This window comes from Dromaius novaehollandiae, chromosome 14 (genome assembly GCF_036370855.1).
Source record: "Dromaius novaehollandiae isolate bDroNov1 chromosome 14, bDroNov1.hap1, whole genome shotgun sequence".
Lineage (NCBI taxonomy): Eukaryota > Metazoa > Chordata > Aves > Casuariiformes > Dromaiidae > Dromaius > Dromaius novaehollandiae.
In genome coordinates, this window is record NC_088111.1 from 17,609,066 (window position 1) to 17,630,995 (window position 21,930).

The 21,930-nt window shown below is 49.5% G+C and overlaps 1 protein-coding gene across 3 annotated transcripts in view; it reads right to left on the reverse strand.

Annotated features, from left to right (window-relative positions):
* Window positions 1-56: 56 nt before the first annotated feature.
* WDR90 (WD repeat domain 90) overlaps window positions 57-21,930 on the reverse strand; it is a 37,182-nt gene continuing 15,308 nt past the window's right edge. For 2 of the 3 annotated variants that reach the window (XM_064520475.1, XM_064520477.1), the window contains 25 exons: window positions 21,741-21,857; window positions 20,961-21,196; window positions 20,337-20,476; window positions 19,606-19,736; window positions 18,199-18,329; window positions 17,501-17,662; window positions 16,707-16,835; window positions 15,985-16,118; window positions 15,852-15,889; window positions 15,229-15,348; window positions 14,608-14,790; window positions 13,577-13,677; window positions 12,536-12,638; window positions 11,876-11,997; window positions 11,336-11,495; window positions 8,831-9,021; window positions 8,393-8,561; window positions 7,914-8,025; window positions 7,157-7,328; window positions 6,248-6,370; window positions 5,880-6,060; window positions 5,275-5,405; window positions 3,986-4,129; window positions 2,345-2,464; window positions 383-1,664 (listed from right to left, as the gene is read on the reverse strand). In XM_064520475.1, the coding sequence (XP_064376545.1) occupies window positions 1,398-1,664; window positions 2,345-2,464; window positions 3,986-4,129; window positions 5,275-5,405; window positions 5,880-6,060; window positions 6,248-6,370; window positions 7,157-7,328; window positions 7,914-8,025; window positions 8,393-8,561; window positions 8,831-9,021; window positions 11,336-11,495; window positions 11,876-11,997; window positions 12,536-12,638; window positions 13,577-13,677; window positions 14,608-14,790; window positions 15,229-15,348; window positions 15,852-15,889; window positions 15,985-16,118; window positions 16,707-16,835; window positions 17,501-17,662; window positions 18,199-18,329; window positions 19,606-19,736; window positions 20,337-20,476; window positions 20,961-21,196; window positions 21,741-21,857 (3,617 nt within the window). In that variant the 3' untranslated portion in view covers window positions 383-1,397. Of the gene's footprint in view, window positions 1,665-2,344; window positions 2,465-3,985; window positions 4,130-5,274; window positions 5,406-5,879; window positions 6,061-6,247; window positions 6,371-7,156; window positions 7,329-7,913; window positions 8,026-8,392; window positions 8,562-8,830; window positions 9,022-11,335; window positions 11,496-11,875; window positions 11,998-12,535; window positions 12,639-13,576; window positions 13,678-14,607; window positions 14,791-15,228; window positions 15,349-15,851; window positions 15,890-15,984; window positions 16,119-16,706; window positions 16,836-17,500; window positions 17,663-18,198; window positions 18,330-19,605; window positions 19,737-20,336; window positions 20,477-20,960; window positions 21,197-21,740; window positions 21,858-21,930 lie in introns of all 3 variants that reach the window. The other variant, XM_064520476.1, reaches the window with a different exon arrangement.

The following is a 21,930-nucleotide window of genomic DNA, read 5'->3' on the forward strand; positions in this document are numbered from 1 at the left end:
ACGGGCCCGCCCCCACGCGCCCTCTGCCGGCCGGAGGCGGCGCCGCCCCGCGCAGCTCGCTCGCTCTTTCTTATTTATTTCGGTTTTTTTCTGTTTGTTTTACCAAAAAACAAGCGAAAACGCGGCAACGCCCGCGCCGAGCGGCCCAGGGACCCGGCCGGCCGCTGCCGGCACCACAGGCCCTGCGCGGCCCCCAGGGGCCTGGCACAGCCGACCAGGGTGCATGGTCCCCCAGACCCCGTCTGTCCATCCGTCCGTCCATCCGGGCCCCATCCGCGGGGGGCAGCGGCCTTGGCCTCTCAGCTGCCCGCCGTCTCCCACACGAGGATGCCGTTGTAGGCGGCCGTGAAGAGGCGCCGGCCGGAGGGGGTGAAGCGGCAGAGGTGCACGGCGTCGTCGTGCCCAGCGTAGTCCTGCTCCGCTCCCGCCGGGCCGCGCAGCAGCCGCAGCAGCCGCTCTGGGGGGAAGCGGGGAGCATCGGCGGGGGCGGGGGGGCTGCCGCAGCCTCTGCCCACCCTGCAGCTGGGACCCCACCTCAGTGTGCAGGAGCTGCAGGCTTGACCCCTCTCCCCTGTGGCCTGGGGCACAGGAGGGGGTGCGGACCCCGGGCGCTGGGGGGCTGGCAGGGAGCCGGCAGTAATGAGGAGCTGAATTCCCGTTCTCTGGCTGTGAAGCATTCCTCATGAAAGCGAGACCTCCCCTCCTCTCCGTTTAGCTTCCTTTACTGATAATCCCCCCCCTTCCCCGAGCACAGGAGGAGATCTGCCCCCTGCTGAACAGCTTTTTGACAAGCTGAGTGACGGGACAGCTTCTCGTGGAAGTGAGTGCGCAATTAACAGCTGGTAATCGAGGGGGGCCGCTCCACACAGCACACCGGCACGCTGCAGCAATGCACGCAGCAGCACGTCCCTGCAGCCCTGCTGAGCAGTGGAGCCAGGGAGCCACACGCCCTCCAAAGCACTAGGGCCCCGGCGCTCGGCTGTGCAGCACATCATGCTCTTGGGCTCTCGAGTCGCTGTCAGAGCAGGACAGACGGACACACCGCCGCCAGGAGACAAACAAACAGCTAGTGGAGTGAGGTGTCCTCCAAAAGGAGGGCACTGATGCACAGATTGTCCCTGTGCTGTGGGAAGGTCCCTTCTGCCTCTAACCCACACAGCTGCAGAGCTGCTCACTCCCAGGCAGAGGAGATGAAGACAGCCCATAACCCCGAGGAGTCATTCCAGTGACAAATCTTGCTCATGAATAAGCACGTGCCCCATCCGTCAGGCCTGACTTCATCTTAGCTCCTTTCTAAGCTGCGAGTCTCACAGGGCTTTCTCTGGGCCTGACACCCACCCTGCCCAGGAGAGGGGGCAGCTCCCTGCGCTCCTGGGGCTGTAGCTCCCCCCAGGAGGTCACGCCAGGCTCGGTGGACGTGGTGGATGTGTGCACCCATCTCTAACTCTCAGTGAAGAGACAGGGATGCTTGGTCCACTCACACTTGCAGGCAGAGAGAATGGGAGATCCCTCCCTGCCAGAGGTAACCTGGGGACAGGCTGCCCGGGGAGCAGAGCCCACGGCGCGCTCCAGTACTTACCGCCAAAGCCGACAGCGAGGAAGCGCGCTGCGGGAGACAGGCTCAGCGACATGGCAAAGTACGGCAAGGAGATCTTCCCAACTACCTGCACTCCATCAAGAGAAACACCAACACCGCAAAAATGAGCAGGCAGCAGAACAGCTGCTGAACTCACACCCTTCAGGAAGGTAAAGGGCTCCTCTCAAAGGAAAGGCTGACAGATGCACAGCATCTCTGAGCTCAGAACCCTGCCCAAGGCATTGAGTTTCCAGAGAAGACTCAATTTAGAGACTGCTAGTGCTTCCGAAAGCCAACGCCTCCCCCCGCCGGCCTGAAAAGCAGGAGGGCAGCAGTGGTGACTAGCAGCCCAAGGAGGTGTAGAGTCCCCTGCTCTTCACTGCTTACCTGGGTCAGATTCAGAGTTTTGAAAGTAAAAAGTTGCTGCACTAACCAGCTGCTCAGCTGAACCTACCTCCCACCTTCAGACTTCATTTTACGTGTACTGCTCACCTCCGGGCCCCGGTTAGCGTGGGGGTGCCACTCTGTGTAGGACATGCACCAAGAGGGTGTCTTGCTCTCTAGAGCCACCCATCTTTCCCTGCAGAAAGACTGGCTCGTCTGCAAAGCACCCTGGTTTGGCCTGCAGGTTTCCTAGGTCGAGACAGGGCAGCGCTGCCTCACCCTCCCCTGCGCGTTGTACATCGTGAGCCAAGGTCAGCGCAACGGCAGAGGCACACCCGCGCTGCGCTGGAGGGGCTCCAGGGTGCACAGGGAGGGCACAAGTACCTGCTTCTTGCGCAGACTGTAAAACAAGACTTCCTTCTGCATCCCAAAGCCAACGTAAACCAGAGTACCGTGTTCCCAAGGGCAGAATGCTGCCAGGCTCGGAGGGAGGCTGCTGAGACCCTGGGAGGGAAGACCAAAAGCAACAAAAATAAGGCTAGCTTCTCCAGCCATGCCTAGTCTGGGGGTGGGGTAGGGGTTGAAAGGAGAGCAGTGCGTGGGCAGAGCACCAGGATATTAGTATGATGGAGACTGCTTCCTCCCTCTCACATTGTGGTCTCAAACTTGCTCACTGCAAAGCAGCAAGGAGCAAACACGTACTATCATGAGAACCTAAGGCAAGTCTCTGTATTGCTGACTCATAGGAGCAGGAAATACAGGGTTCAGCAGCTTGGATTTTCACCAAAGCATTATTCCTACATGGGCTTGAAGGTGGGAGTGGGTTGTGGATGGGCTTCAGCATGAGCAGACAGGGCCCAGAAGATCAGATCTACAGTACTGGATGCAAGATCAATCCTTCCCATATTTAGTATGGTGAGACCTACAGCGCATTTTCTTCATGAAGAAAAAACTCATCATTTCAGAAAGGTGTTTTGGGAACGAATAGAAGAAACATTAACAGAACCCAGCTGCTGTATCAGCCCGGGCAGTGTCTGGGCCCAAGTGGCAGGCTGAGGTACCGCTACTTGTTCCTCTGAAAAGATCCAACTTCCTTTTGCATGACAACATTGCATGTATCTGGGACTGCCTTCACGTCCTATCCTATACAGACCCTCCTCTACTTCCTAGCAGTTGTCCTGCTGTCCCAAATCTCACACCTAGTTTGGAGCTGAAGTGTTCTGCAAATTATCACAGGCACTTAGGGATAGCATAAGTATATTTGGCTCTATTAACCTCCTCATTCACTGGGCTCCTGGCTCAGAATATTTATGCTGTTTGGGAGTGCTGAAGTTAGCAGCATGCTCGTAATTAGGTCTCTCTTCTGTGTACTGAGTGCGCTGATTCCTGGCTTGTGCTCTATTTTGCATAGAACAGGTGTATCAGCTCTTTGCAAATGCAATTTTTGACTCCTCATGCTTACAAAGGCAGTATTTCCCAGCGCTTAGGCAGTGCCGCAACTCATGCTGCAAATCTACACCCTAGAAGGTACATTAGCAACTTATCCCATGAGCAGCAGAACTAATGAAATTCCCTTTCCTAAGTGCTTGCTCTTTGTACCTGTCCCACTCAGCTGTAACAACCCCAGCTCTCCCTGCCAGGGCCCCAAGGAGACTCTTTCATCCTGAAAAGGATCAGCAGTGCTGGAGTGACCTGGGGCTGCATGTTGGCAGTTGGCCAGCCAGACACAAAACACCCAACTTGTGTGGCCTTCCCCTCACGTGGCAGCACCCACCTGGGTTTTTCACTTGCACCCAGACAACAATTGTCACTAAAGTAGTATGAAACCAGTACCTTGAAACACCTCTCCTTCAGATTTGGATGACAAGTTTAAGATGCATTAGACTGCGCTGACAGTTTAATATGAGTTTTGATGGAGGCCTTTCATCTCATTCACAGATAGGCAGAATGTGCCAAAGGGACTGGGGCTGCACAGCGCTAAGATCACGACATGAGCACACACGAGTCAGCATGTCTTATTCCCACCTCAGGAACTGCAGGAGCAGGGAAGCTGAGCCAGTCAAGGAGCTCGCATTTATCCTTCAGCCAGTCGGAGGCCCAGACGCTGACCCGCCGATCTGAGCTGGTGGCCAGCCAGAGTTCACTGCCCTCCACCCCAAAGTCATAGTACTACAGAGGGAAAAAGCAACATTACCACTCTTGCAATACAGAATCTTTGAAAGAAAGCTGCCAACAAGAACAGACTGGTGTAGGGCAAAAGTTTATGGGAATGCAGACCCTACATAGAAGGGGTTTAATGCCAGGACTAACCTACTAGAGTCTCTCACCTGACAGTCCTTAAAGTCTCTTATCAGACTGAAATAGGTTAGGCACCTCTGTCCTGCCCTGTGGGGATGACCTTGCACAGCCGCACAAGGCAGCTGCCAGTACCAAAACCAGCACTACGTTCTGGGCTGACAGCCCCTGGCAGAAGAGGCCACTGGAGGAGGAATGAGGGCTGGACCTGCATGATGCAGATCTCTCTCTAGGACACCCCAGATCTGCACATCCTCCTAGGGGAGTGTTTGTAGGTATCGTGTTTGTCCTAACAATGTCCTTCATCTAAAACTGAGGAGGATCAAGTAAATCCAGAACTATCAGAGAGAGCAGCCTTACAACATGGATGATTTTAAAGCCTGAAACTTAGGCAAAATTATTCTTGTCTCAAAAACTGCACAAAGGAAAAGAGACTGTTCATGAAGAGAAGGTCAAAGGAAATGCTAATAACGTCACACTTGTACAGCCCCAGATTCCTAGTCACACAGCAGGGACCACACAAACAGCCAGCTGCACACTCAAGGCAAGGCTGCTGCTGAGCAGTAGAGAAAAGCACAGTGACCCCAGCGAGGCCCAGAGGCCCTTCTCGGAGACGCAGGCTATTTGCCCAGGCTTGAACGCTCACAGCCCAGGCCGCTCCAAAGCGGTGCCTGTGGGAGAGCCTGTGGGGCAAGCGCTCCAGCACGCACGCAAGCACCAGCACACATCGCATCTGTGCACTGTGTCTACGACAGTTACCAAGGGTCCCCCCATCTCCCAGGCACAGACGTGCTAAGGATTACACCTGCAAAGCCTGTGGCTTTACTCCACTGACGATAACCCTAGAGAAACTGAACAAGAGTTACTGGAGGTGATGGGCACCCAAAGAGGAAGAGAGGGACAACCAAGCTTGCTCAGTGACCAACCCTGCCACGTTGCAGCTCCTTCCTACAGCTGTGCAGTGACACACAGGAGACTCACTACAGAAGAGCAGCAGGGCAGAAAGGGTGAAGTCTCACCTGCTTCCTGGTGCACTGGATGACAGTGATGGGGGAGCCTTTGTGGTCAGTGAGGATGCGAATAGTCATTCCAGTGCGAGGGCTGCTGACAGCCACAACTCCGTCCTTGCCCCCTGATAAGACGATTTCTCCTGTGAGCAGAGAAGAAGACAGAATGGGCCACTTCTTGTGGGAGAAGAAAAAGCCCATAGGTAAAAGGTCCAAGATCATGTGATATGGATGTCCCAAAACACTGAAAAGCTGGAAACAGCTGGTTTAGGGGCTGGGTAAGATGAGCTGTCTCAGAGACATCCATTAAAATACCACATCTGAAGAGCAGATGATGTAGGTTATCAGCAGGAGGACACAAAGGGATGTATGTTGCATTCAAAGCCCTCACCTGTACCATGGCCAATGTACCTGCCATCTCCCATTTACCAGATGTTCAGCTTGTGGATCTACTGTAGGTCATTGATATGAGCTCCCCAGCTCTCCCCCGCCCCAGGTTTTTGGGCAGGTCACCAGTCTACAGAGCTGCTGGAGGTCAGACCTGTGCCCGGGTAACCGAGGCCCAGCCAAAGCCGTGCCTCCTCGCTGTTGTGGTGGACAGCTGGGTGCGACCTCACCGTCTGTGGTATAGGCAACTGCTGTCAGTGCAACAGCGTGTGGGTGCATTTTCAGCTCCATCTCCGTCCTGGAAATGCTGAACACACGGATGGTGCCGTCGCTGTACCCTGCTACCACGTGCTGGCTCTCAGCTCCCGGGGCACCAATGGGCCAAGGCTTCCAGGCCAGGCACTGGCAGCTCTGCAAAGGAACGAGAGTAGAGACCTGAGGACATAAGACAGCAGGACTGTGCACATCAAAGCACAGCTCCACCTGCAAGTATTTCTCACAGCTTCAGCCTCTACGAGGATGCAGCAGTCCTTGTAATCCCAGCAGTGGACAGTGCCTACTTCCAAGACGAAAAGACTGATGCACTGCAAATGATTACCTGGTTCAGCACTTGAAACTGTACCACCAGCTCCATGCTGCCCAGAGACCAAATCCTCACACTGCCATCTTCAGCACACGTGGCACAGTGAGTCTCATCAGGACTGAAGGACACTTCGTTCACCTGCAGCAAAAATGGAGATGGAGGAAACGGGCCTTACAAATGCCACAGCTTAGAGCACATCTACTCTTCTGCCCCTCTCATCCCCCAGGACTCTTCTCACAGGAAACAGCAGACAACAAGTCACAGACATTAAGAAAGGTGGGTTGTTTTCTTTCTGTGCTTAAAAGAAATTTGGGGCTTACAACTAGGTTTGTAAAGGAAATTGGTAAACAAAACCACAAAGGTAGGACCAGGTACTATGTGACATAGGTTTAAGCTAAATATCCTCTCTTCCACCATTTGAAAACTTTCTTCTGCAGACTAAAGACTGTTCAAAGCAACTGCAGCGTTCAAAATAGTCACTCTTCAGACCTGTTTATGTTTTAGGCAAAGACCACTTTATCCAATATAGATGTCTAGCTAATAAGCCAGACTGCTTCCAGGATGCATCCAGCAGTCAGTACTCAGGAACTAAACCTTAGTGACTCTGTGAACTATCATTTTTCCACTCGGACAGAAAGGCCCACAGTTATTAACAGGCTACGGCAGTTAAGGCCTACGGCTGTTAGGCTAAAGTGGATGAGCCAGATTTCTTCATGTCTGACTCCTCAGTGTTAGCTGCAAAGTTATCTCTAGGAGGAGAACAGGGAGACCTCCTTCACAGCGTCCTGGCAGCATTACAAGCCCTGCAGCTCCACGGAACACTTCTGCAGCATGGGCATCCTTTGAGCATGGCCCCTTGAACACAGGTAGCATACAAAACACGTGCTGCTTTGCAGGACAAACCTCCTTCCCAGACCATCTAACCTTGTTCTTGTGTCCGCTGATTAGTCGGATGCTCGTGCTCTCTGTCCAGTTGATGTACCACAGTGTTCCTGTGGTGGTGCCCACAATTCCCATTTCTAGATAGTCATCAAAGGCTGCACTGACTATTGTCCCATCGAGGGTCATCTCATGTTCCAGCAGGACGGAGCTAGACCTGGAGGAAAGGAGGATCCAAAAAAGGTTGGCTCAGCTGTTGGAACAGACAGCCACTGTGCTCTCTTTAAAGGCTGCCCCTAGCACTTTTCTGTGATGTATTTGCAGCTAGATAATTCAGTGAGAGACACCTGTACATAGAACAGTTGCTACTGTTACACTTGCACAGAAACTATCTTTTACAGGAAAGAGAAAGAAAATAGGGATGCAACATTGCAAGAGAAGAAACAAAACCAATATATTTTAACTAATTCTCTTAAAGGAGTTCCTACAAATCACTAAAACAAGTGTCAGGAATACTAAACTCCATTTCCAGACCAAGAGGGTCCAGCTATCTGTAGCAAAAATTCAGAAAAAGATCCAGACCAGACGAATCAGCAGTCATGGGATGCAGAGGAAAAGCTAAGAACGAAGGGCAGCACAGAAAGCATGGTTGTAGTCAGAGCTGACATCTGTCTGTGAAAAGCCACCTCTCAGTCAGATCCTGGGAGCAGCCAGACAGGGGAAAGAACATCTCTCAGGAGCGCAGCGAGCGGGCGAGACGTGTGCAAGCACAGCGAAGATGCTGCGGCCACGAGCCTCCTACCTGGCGTCAGAACCTTTCTGCCTCAGCTCCTCCACGGCTGCCACTGCCCACAGACGGATGCGTTTCGTGTTGCTGCCGCTGGCCAGCCTGTTGTGCTGACACACCAGCACACCTGGGAGGGCACAAGGGAACGAACAGCACCCGTGAATAACCACACAGCTCGTGGCCATCGTCTGAGGTGTGCTTGTTGGCTAGGCTGCTGCTTTGTTTGGGGTGGGCAGTGTGGTTCTACCACAGCAGGGAGCTGCACCCGATACCCAGTGTTTTTACAGATTAGAGGTGGACCTCAGGCTACCCAGCTCTGACATGGAAACCTGGGTCACGGATCCATTGCCACCCCTTCTTGCATCCAACACAGCAACAAACTTTTCCGAGCATAGGGACACAGCTGAAATCAAAAGCTCATTGATGTTCTTTCCCCACAAGTTTCCATGAAACTTATTACAATCCTGACGGATGCCTGGGACATCTTCACCCACCGATCTCGCCTTCATCAGCCTCCCATGTCATGAAGCAGCGATTAGTCTCTGTGTCCCACACACAGATCTGGCCTGTGTTGGTCCCGCTATAAAGAAGAGGGTCGTCACCGTAACACAGTGAGGTCAGTTCCACCAGTCCTAACGCATCAGGGACAGGCGCCTGATGAACCTGCCAAAGCCACATAAAACAAAAGGGTCAAAGAGAAAGCTGTTTTACCTATAGGAAAAAAGAGTCATCCTCCCACCCAATTAATTTAGTTAATGCATCAGATGCAATCAAAAGCCAGCCACAGTCAGTCAGCATCATCTTACTAAGGGAAACCAACTCTCACAAAGCCTTGCGGAGGCAGAGCTTCCATCTTGCTCACCAGGGGGGCTGGGAAAAGAAGTCAGAGATGTTGAACATGAATTTTAAAAGAAGGTAAAACTGAGATTTACCTTGAGGTTGATGTCAGCCCCCCGCTGCTCCAACAGCCAAAACGTCACTGCTCCCCTCCCCACACAGGCCAGTTCTCCGTGAGAAAGAGGATTAAAAGCCACATCATGGACTGGCTCTGAGATGTGAGTCGATGACATGAGTTCATAAGTGTAGGTATCCCACAGTGCAATAGTTTGATCACTGTAGTCACCTAAGTAGAATAAGAAAGACAGTAGGAAGAAATTGTGTGTTTCTTCAGGACGGCTCCAAGCATACACATTGCACACGTATGCACCAAGTTTGTCATTGCATTATCCAGTTGTTCAGAGACGACTGCTGCAAGCATTGCCACACGCAGAGACACATATAACATGTTTCCCTGTGTTTCCAGCAAAGGCTTTGCTCACTCCCCCTCTCTTCCTTCGAAGCTAAGCATTCAAAGGGCTCTCTGAAGACATGAGAACAGGCAGAGAGAACCTGTAACAGCGATGAGCACAAGAGCAAATCCCCAGGGGAATCGTGATCTCACTCGGTTCCACACCAGGACATGTTGCTAAACGGACTTGCTGTTACAGCTCCAAGGAACAGACTGCAGGAGCGAAGCAGAACAAGAGAAAAAGGACTGGCTTCCTCTCAAACACATGGCAAATCAGTATAGCTGAACTGTAACCTAACGTTTTTAGAAGATATGCAAGGGAAACCACTTGACAGCCTTCTATCTATCCACTGTTCTAAAAGGCCCCAGCAGAAGCTGGCACTGAACTGATCGATAAAGTACTCTGAGGAAAAAAATTAGGAAATAATTCAGGATGATCTTTCTGTATGTTCTGGGAACCTTCCCTAGGTGCTCCTATCTTCTGTGGATCTGCCCTACCCAGCTAGCTGCAGCAACTAAACGCTTCGGAGGAATGTTGCCACTAAAATGCTTCTTTCTTTTGTATTTTGTCAGGGAAAGCACTGAAGCGATAAGCCTCACAACTACCTCAGGAGCCAGGAAAGAATGAGGTTCAACTCCTGTGACAGAACTACTGCTCGAGACAGAAGGTGACATAAGCCTTTGAAGCAGGTTTGAAACAGAGTGAATTCCCTCATATCAGAAGACAAGTGACTGAGAACACAGCTAGATAGAGTTAGTCTATATACTGAAAGTGCTTTAGTGACAGCAAAAGCTGCACAACGTGATGGATCCTTATTTGCTTTGAGGACAGGTAAGTAGCCCAACACTTCATGCTGAAGGTTGTAGCAAATCTAGTCCTCCTGCAGGGCCTCTAGCCAGCGTTTGAACCGGCTGATGGATGGAGTGGTAGCGATCACAGCAGGCAGGGCAGATTTTCTGCTGTTTCTACATCCTTAGTGGCTATTAGACACCTCAATATACATCCCACACAATCCCTCCACTGATATTATGCTCTCAGTGCTAGCAACACTTTCAAAATAAAGAAGAGATGTAGCTGTTGCTGAGGTCAATGCTGAGATGGGAATTGATCTTAATGGAAGCCACAGTATCTGGGTGGCAGCAGATGGCATGGACCTTGATGACAGCAAGCATCCCCAGCTCTCAGGCAAGTCTGGAGGAGAATGTCCTCCTGCTTCTGAGGAGGGGGGTGTTTCTGAGGAACGGGTGCCTCACTGGCCTTTCCCAGGCTCCAAAATCTCAGTGGAGACTTTCAGCTTTTCTATTCTCTGTAGCCCAGAGCAGAGCTGGAGAAAGACAGCTTCTTTCCCATTGTGCTACGTGGAAAGCACAAAGCTGCAGAACCCCCTTCTCTTTCTCTAAAGCAAAGCTTGCTTTTTTCAAGGCCAGACTCACCAGCCCAGAGAGAATGTGTCGCCTGCTCCACAGGTCCTCTCTCATGCAAAACAAGAGCTTACTAATTGCATATTTGTCCTTTAAATGTCCCCTGCCTAAACAAAACAGACAGCTTGAGCGTCCATCTTGTGCTGGCATCACCGCTTGGCAGGCGGCTCACAGTTTGAAGCCTGGCTACTTCTGTGCAATTCCAGCTAAGCAACAATAAGAAGTCCAGAAGAAGGCATTTCCCTTTGGATACTATATATAGTAACTGCAAACTATTTACACAGGCTTAACAAGCCCTAGTGAGCCAGAAGAGCGCTATTACTCAGAAACAAGCTTATTGGGGCAATGAGAAAGAACTGAATATGAGCTGGTGCGACCCCAGCCTTCATACTCATGGCTGAGATGGACGGGGCACATGCTTCCACCTCTCAGTGCTGCCAAAGCACCCTGGAAACACACTCACTTGAAAAGACCACATCTGCATGTGGTCGCTCACAGAAGGACTTGAGATCACTTGCTGCATTACCCATTCCCCAGTTTATTAAACTTCCTGGCAATCTCACTGTGAAAACAGTGCCCAGTGCCAAGGCTACCGAGCAACTTCATACCCACACGAGCCTGGCACACATCTTGCAGGTATTACATACTTAGAGCATGTTCCTTCCATGAACTGGCTGTTCTGGGGCATACTTACACACTTATACCTTGCAGCTACAGATATACTGACCTAATGTAATGAGAAATCTGTCATCCCGAGAGTATGCCATGGCTTGCACTTGCGTCTCATGATGGGAGAGACGTCTTGTGCAAACCCCTTCCTGGATGTTCCAGATGCAGATCTGACAGTGTGAGTCTCCACTCCTCCGTCCCGAAGCAGAGGCAAGAACCTAGCAGAACAATACATTGTCACTGAGACCTTAGCAAGTAATTAGAGGATGGTTCATTAGCTGCTTAATCTTCAAAACCGTTAGTCCCAAATTAAGGTCAGAAAGTTATCAAAAAAAAAATTCTACAAGAACCACCATCACCTAATGCGGGGATGGAATGGTGGAATCACCCAGAGGAAGGGAGCAACCTTCACTGTCACACTGATCAAACACAACAAATAAATAGGCTCAAAAGATGTTTATTTTATTCCAATAATCCCACATATCCATGCAACAGGCAGAAGGAACAACAGATGAATGGGATTTCTGTCAGTAACATTCCTCCAGCCCAAAGTAATACATATAAAACACAGCTCTAGGAAAGTGGAAGTCACTCTTACCTGGGCATCGTGGCTGACAGCTAGTGTAGAGACCTCCTCAGCGTGGCCAAGCCAGTGATTCTGTGATCCTGAGTGCAGGTCTTCAACCACAATGATGCAACCGCAGGTGTAGGCGAAGAAGCCTATTTGATAGCGTAACATGAGGAGATGGGGGTTTCTCCATGTAAAGGCTTCACATACAGCACCCACTACAACTTACATCACAATCCAGTAAAATTCTTTTTTTTTTTTTTTTTCAGGGATACATAAAAGCTGACTCTTCTACACAGCCAATGCAGCATGCTTCCTATCAGGTTGAGAGGGGAGTTAGGACAAATCTCTCTTCCCCTAACTTGAGCAAAGCAAAGCTGTTGGGCATCACTCCAGCTCTGAAAAAAAGAGGCGAGATGGCCTTTGTAACAGCCTTCCCCCCTGCTCTAGCCACTCAGCAACTGAAGCCTGAGACTGCTCTGCCAACAGCATTCTCAAAAATGCCTGTATCAACTAATGTTTGCCAATAGCAAATAAAAAGGATTACTGGATTTTCTCGACACAAAGAATCACTGTATTAAAGCAAAGACCTTAACCCGACAGCTAGAAGATTGTAAGCTGGCTCAGTGTATGTGTACAGACAGCTAGGGCTCACGCACTGCCCACCTCTCCAAAGCCTTCCCAGTGTACCTGTGTCTGGGTTCCACACCATATTCCCTCTGCCATTCCCATTGTAGCCGATCACTGCTTTTAGCTTCAAGACCTCATAGCCAGCTGGAGGTGATGAGAAACTCTGCAAGAAAAATAGACACAGGCTTAAAATAAGCTCTAGAAGGATGTCCCATTCAGGTACATACAAGACCCTCACAGGAGGAAGGATGCATGCAAGCACAAACACACATGTTCATACACACAAATTCATGCTAATGCTCACACAATTCAATACAAGTTCAACGAATCAATGCATGAATACCAAAGTGCACACTTATACCTACAAAAGAGAAACCGCACCAGCAAAACCAGGCACAGATGCATTCAGAGGGGGCACAAAACAGGCTGGCAGCAACTGCCCAACCTATGAGCAGCTGCTAATCCTGCTGGGAAAGAGTTCAACGGGTTTTGCTGACTTAGTGATGTAGATGTTTGAATAGGAAGATAGTGGGGGGAAAAATGCTACAAGGTGGGGGGTTAGAGGAGAAAATTGAAGGTGCAAACCAAACGTAGCTTTTCTGCTACAGCAGTGAACAGCAGAGCTTAGAAAAAGGTTGAGTTAAGTTTCTGTTTTGTTATTGCTCTGTTTGTTAACAGATCAAGAGCTATGCCTTGACTATCTCCGCTACACTAGATGGATTGCCTTCCCCAGCCTGCTCTGCCAACGCATCTGCTCGCAAATATGCGTGCACGATGAATCACCTCATTGCTCACTCGTCTTTCACTTTCTATAGCACATGCCATTTCCATTTCTTTTGAATAAAAATTTATGCAGATTTGCTGAACAGAAAAAGAATTGAGCACAACTCACTTTTTACTAGTCTGGAAAGAGCAGCATGCAGAGGAGAAAGCGGGACTAATGTTAAGGGTTTCTAATTGAACACTAGACCCAAGGGTATATTTCACAAATTGCTTTCAACTGAAGTACAAAATGCAAACAATATTAAAAAGCCATCTACCCCAGCCCCAAAACGCCTGCTCTTCATCTGCTGGGGTGACCAGCAGTGCCACAATTCTCACCTGGGGGAGCACTGATGCCTTAAAGCGAGGAGTAAAATGCCGATAGGAATCTGGGCGGATGGAGCACTGGGATTTGGGACCTTTGGTCTCCTTTCTAGATGCTGCCACACAAAGAAGAAAATACCTGTGTAACACTGCTCATGGGAATGGTTTGCGAGAAGCAGCTAGATTGTGCCTTGCTGTGCTCTTAGACACTGGGGAGAGGTACATGTGTGCATACACACAAGCACACGGGAGAGGAGAAAATTCGATGGCAGAGTCACATATGCTCCTACATGATTATATGACTGGCCGCAGGAAAGGCACCAACTTTTCAGCAGCAAAGCAGCAAAGAACAAATATCTATCTAATTCCATCATCCTATTCAAAGCAGCCGCATCACACTGCAAACAGCCTAAAGGCAAACACCCTGTGCACTCTGGGCATTGCTGCGAAAGCATAAGCCACACAGTTAGAAAGATGTCTTTAATATGACCAGCAGCCATACTTTTATGCTGAAGCTTTCCAACAAATCCTGCCCGAGGCTGTGAGTGCTGGCAGCTGCATGCTTCTGGCAGCTAGCCACAAATTGCTGCAGCTTTGAGGTTGTGCATCTATTAATAGAGACATTGGGAGCTTTAATTTCAGCTGGGTTTAATAGAATGTGCCACTTCAAAGATGACAGCAGTTACAAGCTGAAGAGGGGCTTCTGGCATGCCTAGAAGTAGCAGTAGGGAAAGAGCCAGAAAAACAAGCAGTCTTAGGGACCAGCATAAGCTTCTCTTCACACTGATTTCCTTTGGCAAATTACACCCAGGACAAGGGAAGATCCCCTAGGAACACACACTGCCCTTCATCTCGCAACTTAGAGCACGTGTCTGGCCCAGCAAGCCACCAGTGTGTTAAGTGCTGCTTTGGGTCTATCTGTACCTGTATTTACACTGATCTTCCCTCATTTTTCAGGGACAGAGCTGTGCTGCCATGCAGGCCTGTGCCCGCTGTGCCCCTAAGGAGCCAAGCTCTTTAGAAGATGAGAATGCCCCTTGATTTACCATTTCCTGAGTGACTGGGAGACCTCGAGCTCTCCTGTCTCACTTTGGGCCTCACAACAAAAGGCTCCTCACTCCTGACTGACTCCACCACAAGGACCGACGGGTCTTTGTCTCCATTTGCCACTGTTTTGCTGCTGCCTGGGAGATTTGCTTCCTCCTCTTCATCTGACTCGGAGAAAATACCTTAAGAGAAAAATTGGTGAGAAAAGAGAACTGCCCGTGTCCTTCAGGACTGCTTTATGTGTGACCAACCCTTTGATTTTTGGCAATGTCATTTTCCTGCTCTATGTAACAGTCCATCTGCTACAGTGGAGTGCAAAGCAGACATTTCCTACTAGGTATGTCCAACAAAGTATTTACCATAACCCTCAGAAAAGCTATGCCAGCAGCTTACTATATAGAATAGAGAGAAGGATAAAATGGTGCTGAACCCCACCACCACCACCTCTGACTGGCTTTGTCCAATTTAGGAGAGGGAAATGCAAAATGGTACTTCTCAGCCTACAAAAAGGGGCTGGGGGACAGAGACTGTTGCTACTGCTCATGAACTGGCTGCTGCTGCTGGTGACAGGGAGTTTTCCCTAAATCAGCTCTCCCTTTCCTGCAAGCAGTTCCTCTTACCATGACATCCCACTTGGTGGACAGAACTGACACCCAGACATGGTGGTGAGGACAACAATGGAAGAGGAGCTGTCTGCCGAGGTATCTCCGTGGCATCCTTCAGCTTCTCAGAGCTCCTTTCTGTGAAAAGAAAATGCTCTGTGCATTTCTCTTCATCCCTTAAATCCTCTTGAGGCGATTGATGGTGCGTCTTCAAACTCATTTCTCCAGCTTCGTCCTGTACAGAAGCCGCTTCTCAGTGCATTATTTTCTGTCTTTCAAGAAAGGGAGGGACAGACAGAGAGGGACACACACAGAGGGCAGGAGAAAAAAAGAAACAGAAGAAATGGAGGCAGGAGCCAGGAGGCAGGGAAAGGCACAAGGTAGGAACTGAAAAATCTAGCAGAAAAACCCAGAGCTGCTTTGCTCAGAAGATCCCCTCCTTGGGAGACTCTCACTGAGAGGTGCTAGTCAATTGGAGATAGTCTCTGAGGCTAATCAGCTAATTAGCCCCCACTATCTGACCCCCCAAAGGAAGGAACCAAAAATCCACACCCCCAACCGCTACCCTGTGCCATGACAAGCAGCTGGGGAAAGCTGCCAACATGCTGACCAGTGCAGCTCGTGGGAGGAGGCAAACTCACCTACTCTGGGAGGCAGATCAGCCTTGGAAGAATGCGCACTGGAAAGGCAACAAGACCAGTTATAGTGCTGGGGGATGGTGCACAGGAGGTAAAGAGAAGCAGGGGAAAGCGTTGCCCAGCATGGGGCACTTACACAGCTGGGGGTGACCCCTCTGCAGACAGAGCTAGGAAATCCCAGAGGAAGATGGCGTCTCCAACACTGACAACATGCTCTTGGTCTGGGGTGAAGGCCACGTGTCGCACTGGCTCCGAGTGGCCAATGTATACCTGAGCGAGAGGATGTCTTGAACTTCCCAGACTCCATCACCACCTCTGTCCCATTAGGATTGTGATTACAAGACTCCCTGCCCTGAATACCCAGTGAAGGAAGCTTCTGTCTACACTATTTCAGCAGAGGATCTTTTCAGAGATCAGCACTACATCTCCAGTGTTCAGAGCTACATTTGATCTTAAACATACTGGTCTGGAGAAACAAGCAGAAGCTGGAAAACCCCAAAGCCTTATCCTAGCTCTCAGTTCTTCTGAAATCCTGGGCAAGCCATTTTCTTCACCGCATGGCTCTGTCCCCAAAACAGAGGTTGCACCTGCCTCTGGTCCTTGGCAGAGATTCTCACTAGGTGCAGTGATTTGGCAATCTCAGTGTGTGCTCAGTGCATGTAACTACTAGAGTGTTCCAGGTGGGAACAGGGCTGCATTTCTCAGCTGCTGGGCATATTGGAGACATACTGGGATTGATGGCACTGGGCCAAATCATGCAAAAGTGCGTTTGCTGCTTCCTCCTCCAGGGATTCAGAAATACATTAACTGATGGACATAGGCAAGATCAGCCCTCTTCCCTCCCTTTGTGTGCAATACCTGGAAGTTGACATCAAAGCGCATCTGGTAGTCCCACACTTTGATAACCTTGTCACCAGCAGTGAGCAGGTACCTGGCATCCTTGCTTAATGACAAAGAAGAACAGGACAGCTTGTGCACAGGAGGCACCTGAGGATAAGACACAGCACCATCAGCTTTTACTGAGCTAGCTTGCTATCAGCAAGCTAGTCACTGCCTGAGCACCAAGAAAAGACAGATTCATTGAATGGAGGAGAATGAAGGGGAATACTTTTGGCCTCTAGTGATAAAATAGTTTAAAACAACATGAGCCAGAGATGCCCAACATTCCCAACACAGGTCTGTAGTTTCTTCTAGTCCTTCTGCATCACAAGATGTATGAAGATTGCAGATGAACTGAACACACTATGATCTGGACAGACTCACTATGAGAGAGTCAGATCATCTCCAACGCTCTGGTGGGCTCATTTGGGTATTTCACTAGCCCACCTGTGAGATAGGGTAACTAGTCCCATATGCACACCTAGTCCATTGCAGTGTAGTAAACCAGGTTTGCTTTAACTGTCTTTAGCAATTCATTGTGCCTTATGCTTCAGCAAAATGACAAGAGCGTGACAGCATGGAAAATAAGGACAAGTTCAAGCTCACCTGGGGCATGACTACATTAGGATAGCTATCTGCTTGTCAGTCATGTTTTTCTTCAGAGCCTGTGAACTCCAGGATGATCTCTTCTCCCACTCGTCCCCCCACACTGACATGAAATGTCAAAGCAAGATGGGGCAAGACCTCAGTGCATGAATTTCATAGTGCCCTACCTCTCGCACCAGTCGTCCACTTTTTGCATCAAGCACAAGGATTTTATTGGAGGAAGTGGATACCAGGAGCTGGCCTTGAGGCACAGGAGCAAAGCAGATTCTCACCGCAGAGTCCAGGGCCACGCTGTCCAAATCAAAGATGCTGATGTCCACCTTCAGCAGCTGTGAAACAAGGAGCTACTGAACAAACGTCCCAGAGCAAACACTGTGGAAGCCTCAAAAACAGCTACTGGGCAGCCTCAAGGATTTCTCCCTCAGCTCCTCCAGCACAAGCCATGGAGTCTCCAAGCCATTTCCCTTCCCACAGTCCAGTCAGCCATCTAATGAGAGGCTGTAGGGTACAGGCCAAGTATGTCCCCATTACCCAGCAGAGCAGCTCAAAAAGAGGGTACAGAACTTACTGTCCACACAGCTCTTCTCCTAACTATCTTTCTAGAGGGGCATGAAGTTGGAGAAGAAGAAGCCTTGAATTTACTGTTTCCACCTCACAGAATGGAAAACAAACCTCATTACAAGCACCCCAAACCAGCATCTGCTGTGCAGTAAAGGGCCTTCTCCAACTCTGATGGTGTACAAAGCTCTTGATCTATCCCATTTAGTACAGTCTATAGGAATTTCCTCTACCGTCCTGCAGCACCCTGCAGTGTGTTCCCCCCTTCCCATCCTCCCACAGGAACACGAAGAAACCTGCTGGGTACCTCATCAAGAGAGCAGGCCTCCATCACAGTCACAATGAACTTAGAGGGACCCACAAAGGCCAGGAGACGGCTGTCCTCACTAAGCACCAAAGCATCAGGACCACTCCCAGCATCCCGGACCACCACATTACCTGGGGGCCACAGGAACAGAAAAAGAGTGAGGAGAGAAACAGAGAGAACGTGCCACAGCCAGCTCACTCTGTGATGCTGCTGCCGACATGGTAGCTGTGTTTTTTCCTGCCTCTGAATCAGCCTTGGATTAATGTTTTGGCCTGAGGAAGAAGCAACCTCTGTTGTGGAAGATGCCGGAAATTTCATCTGCAGCATTCAAAGTGTGCAGTGAACCACCTCAGAGACAAAGTCTAGATACATGACTTGTAGGCTGTCTGAGCACGTGGTACGTTCAAGGAAGGCAGAAAAAAAAGTAATGGGAATAAAATGGATGTTACTGTTTATTTTTTAACACTACAGGAAGCTGCGACAAGCAGCTATGGATGTGGATTTGCAGCTACAGCATGGGTGGCTGAACCCCACACAGAATGAAGTCACTGCACAACCCCACTCCACTGATGTCATTCTAGTGGGTGGATAGATCCAAAGGTCACAGAATCACAGAAATCAAAGCGATTGCTCTGTATCTATACCACAACCACTGTTACGACCCTGGGAACACAACCAGTGATTAACACCGAGGTTGGAGCAGAATCAAAACACCCAGTTCCAGTCGCAGCACTGACACCAAACTTGGATGATTTTGGACAAGTTCTCTGATGTCTCTGAGCCCCTATTCCTTTTCCACATACTTTGCAAACTTATTGGGGCAGGCTCTTCTTCTTTGTATAATGCATTGCACAACAGAGCTCCCTTTCTCTCTCTAAGCTTCCCTGTGCTGCCACAGCTAATTTCGACATTAAACATCCTTGCCCCCTGCACTGCTCACCCCCGCCTGCAGCACTCCACCTTCTCAGTTTATCCGTACAGCCCTGTGCGGCTGCGCTACAGGCAGGATTAGGGAAGTGATCCAACTTAAACAAATCAAATTGCACATACACAAAACTCAAAGAGTTGGGGCTTGGGCATGAATAAGTATGACCACTATGCTTGCATTGCTTCTAAACAATATATGGTTGAATCCAGATCTGAAAAGGCAGGTCTATGCAATTCCAGTCCGTTCACAAAATTGAAATACCAAGCAATTTGAAAGCTTTTGAATCAGGACTGATATGGAAGGGTTTACAGTCACTAAGATTTGCTACTGTACACTATATAAACGCAAATGACAGCTCAAAAGATCCTTCAGAAATTCTCTCTCCCTGGGCAGGTTGTGTCTGGTTCGACTTTGGGGCAGGATGTCTGTGCTATTTAAAAAAGAAAAGAAGGCAACCCACAACAACCCCAAAGTCTTACCCAGGACTCTCAGGACATGGCTTTTCTGTACCACACAGTTGTAAAGAGCCAGAGTTCCCTGTGAACAGGAACTGAACATGAAATTGCCATCTGGAGAGAAGGTCAGACCAGTGATAGCAGCACGGTGCTGCCTAAAAAAAGGCAGAAAACAAGAAAGGTGGGGTAGAGGAGGGGAGAAAAAAAAAGAGAGAGAAAAGAGTGCAACATAGTTAAGCACACTGGCAATGAATTTAATTGGAGACAGGAAGAGAACCCCACTGTGTTTTCCCCTGCAGCAGCCCAGGATAATCAATACTCCGGCTTTTTGGAAAACTAAGCAGCAAGTACAGCAGCCTTGCTGTCCCTGGATGGACACTCCCCCTCACTCACTCCCCCTTTGGAGCATCCTCCATTTCCCATGCCAAGGCTCACAAGTGCTTCCTCCTCAGCTAATCTCCAGGACAAGTGTCTCTTTCCCCAGCCCCTTCCCTACCCCTAGGCATTTCTCAGCTGGTAAGTCCCCAAATATAAAGCTCTTATAGGTTTCTGAGGTTACATTCTTATCACCCAAAGCCTTGGCACACCAGGCTTTCCCTGCTCGAAAACTACTTAACTGGGACATGAGGATTGTCAAGCTTGAGAGAACTGCCTTTCCAGCACAGGCCCACCTCCAAGATGATCACTGTGGCTACTGCCAGGACACCCAGCAATTACTCTCATGCCTGGGTGCAGCTGCCGCTGCAAACACTTACTTGTGTTCCACCAGGAGGTCGGAGGCAGCCAGGCTGAAGGTTCGCACCACCCCGCTGTCAAAGCCACAGGCAAGGATCTGCTGGGTGGGGTGAAAGGCCACAGCACATGGCCTTTCATCTGCAGCTGTGAAGTCATACAGCTGCGGGGAAGAGACATACCCACAGGCACGAAGCTGCATAAATCAGTACCTGGCAGGCATAGGTAACACAGCAAAACAATCTCAGACCTCCGCTGTGAGCCTGTTCCCACAATGCAAATCTAATCCTGCGTGGCTGCCCCTAAAGCCCAAGGAAATCCAGCGTCTTCAGGGAGATTTGGATAAATCCTTTGGGTATTACATCCTGTGTTAATCAGCTACATTCAAGAGATGGAGGAAAAGAAATCTTTTTTTTTTTTTACTATTTTGTTTAATTATGCCTTCAGAAGCAAAGGCCAAATTACACATTAAGCAAAACGTCTCAGAACTCGACACTTCAGAAGGATTTCTTACCCATGTTAAAGTTCATGCCTCAGGGAGGATGTTTAAGGGCTCTTAAACAGTGAAACTTTGACAACTCAACTGAACAAAGACGAGGCAAACTATTAATAAATCTATGATACCTAACAACTCTCTCCTTGCCTACCTGCTGCATGGTCACAAGGTCCCAGACTCGGATGGTGTTATCCTGAGACACTGTTGCCATCTGCTTCCGAATCCCCTCCACAGAAAATGCCAAAATTGAGTCCGTGTGAGAGCGCATGAGGGTGTTATAATCTCGGGACTGTATATCCAGGTAGCCCAGATTCCCAGTGGTGGTTGTACACAAAACTTTGAGGCTGTCTGGACTGACGCAGACAGAACTCACTGGAGCCTCGTGCTCTGGGGGAAGACATACCAGTCAGTACACAGCCCAGGAAAAAGAAAGAGAAGCATCTGGATCAAAGCTATGGAACCAGGTTCACAGTTAGGAAAGTACCGGCCACAGGAATGAACATCCTACGTGACCTCAAGATTAAATGCCTGCACGTTTCAGTTTAGTGACAAGTTAACCTGTGCTCCTTCTAGAAGTTCTTGGGCTCTGCTGTTATGCTGTTTGTTTCAGAAAGAGAAGAACTGCTTGACTTCTCTAATTTTTCACTGGATAGAGGAGCCCTGGGTACAAGAGCATAGAAACCAAGTTGGACTGCCTGTTCTTACCCAGGAGTTCCCATCCTTCTCCTCAGACTCATAAGAATGAACATGAATTAACTGTCCTTGAAGTAACAACTTCCAAGATAGTCATCCCAAGATTAGACTATAGCAGACATAAAAATGCACTCATAAATGAGAATAGCTTCAGAAGCACTGCAGTGGAGTCTTTGCTTCATAAGAACAGGCTGATACAGATACAGAACTCAGAAGCACAAGTCCCAGCTCTACTCACCTGCCTCTAAGATGACAGCAGAGAAGTCCAGTGGCCACAGCCGCAGATAACCATCTTCTGAACCCGTAGCACAGAAAGTTGAGGAGACGCTAATACTGTTTATAGCAATCCCAGGGCCTGAAAACCCAGAAGACAAAGCTACCTAGGTCACCAGTAGAAACAAGAGAACTCAAACTAAGGATTCCCCCAT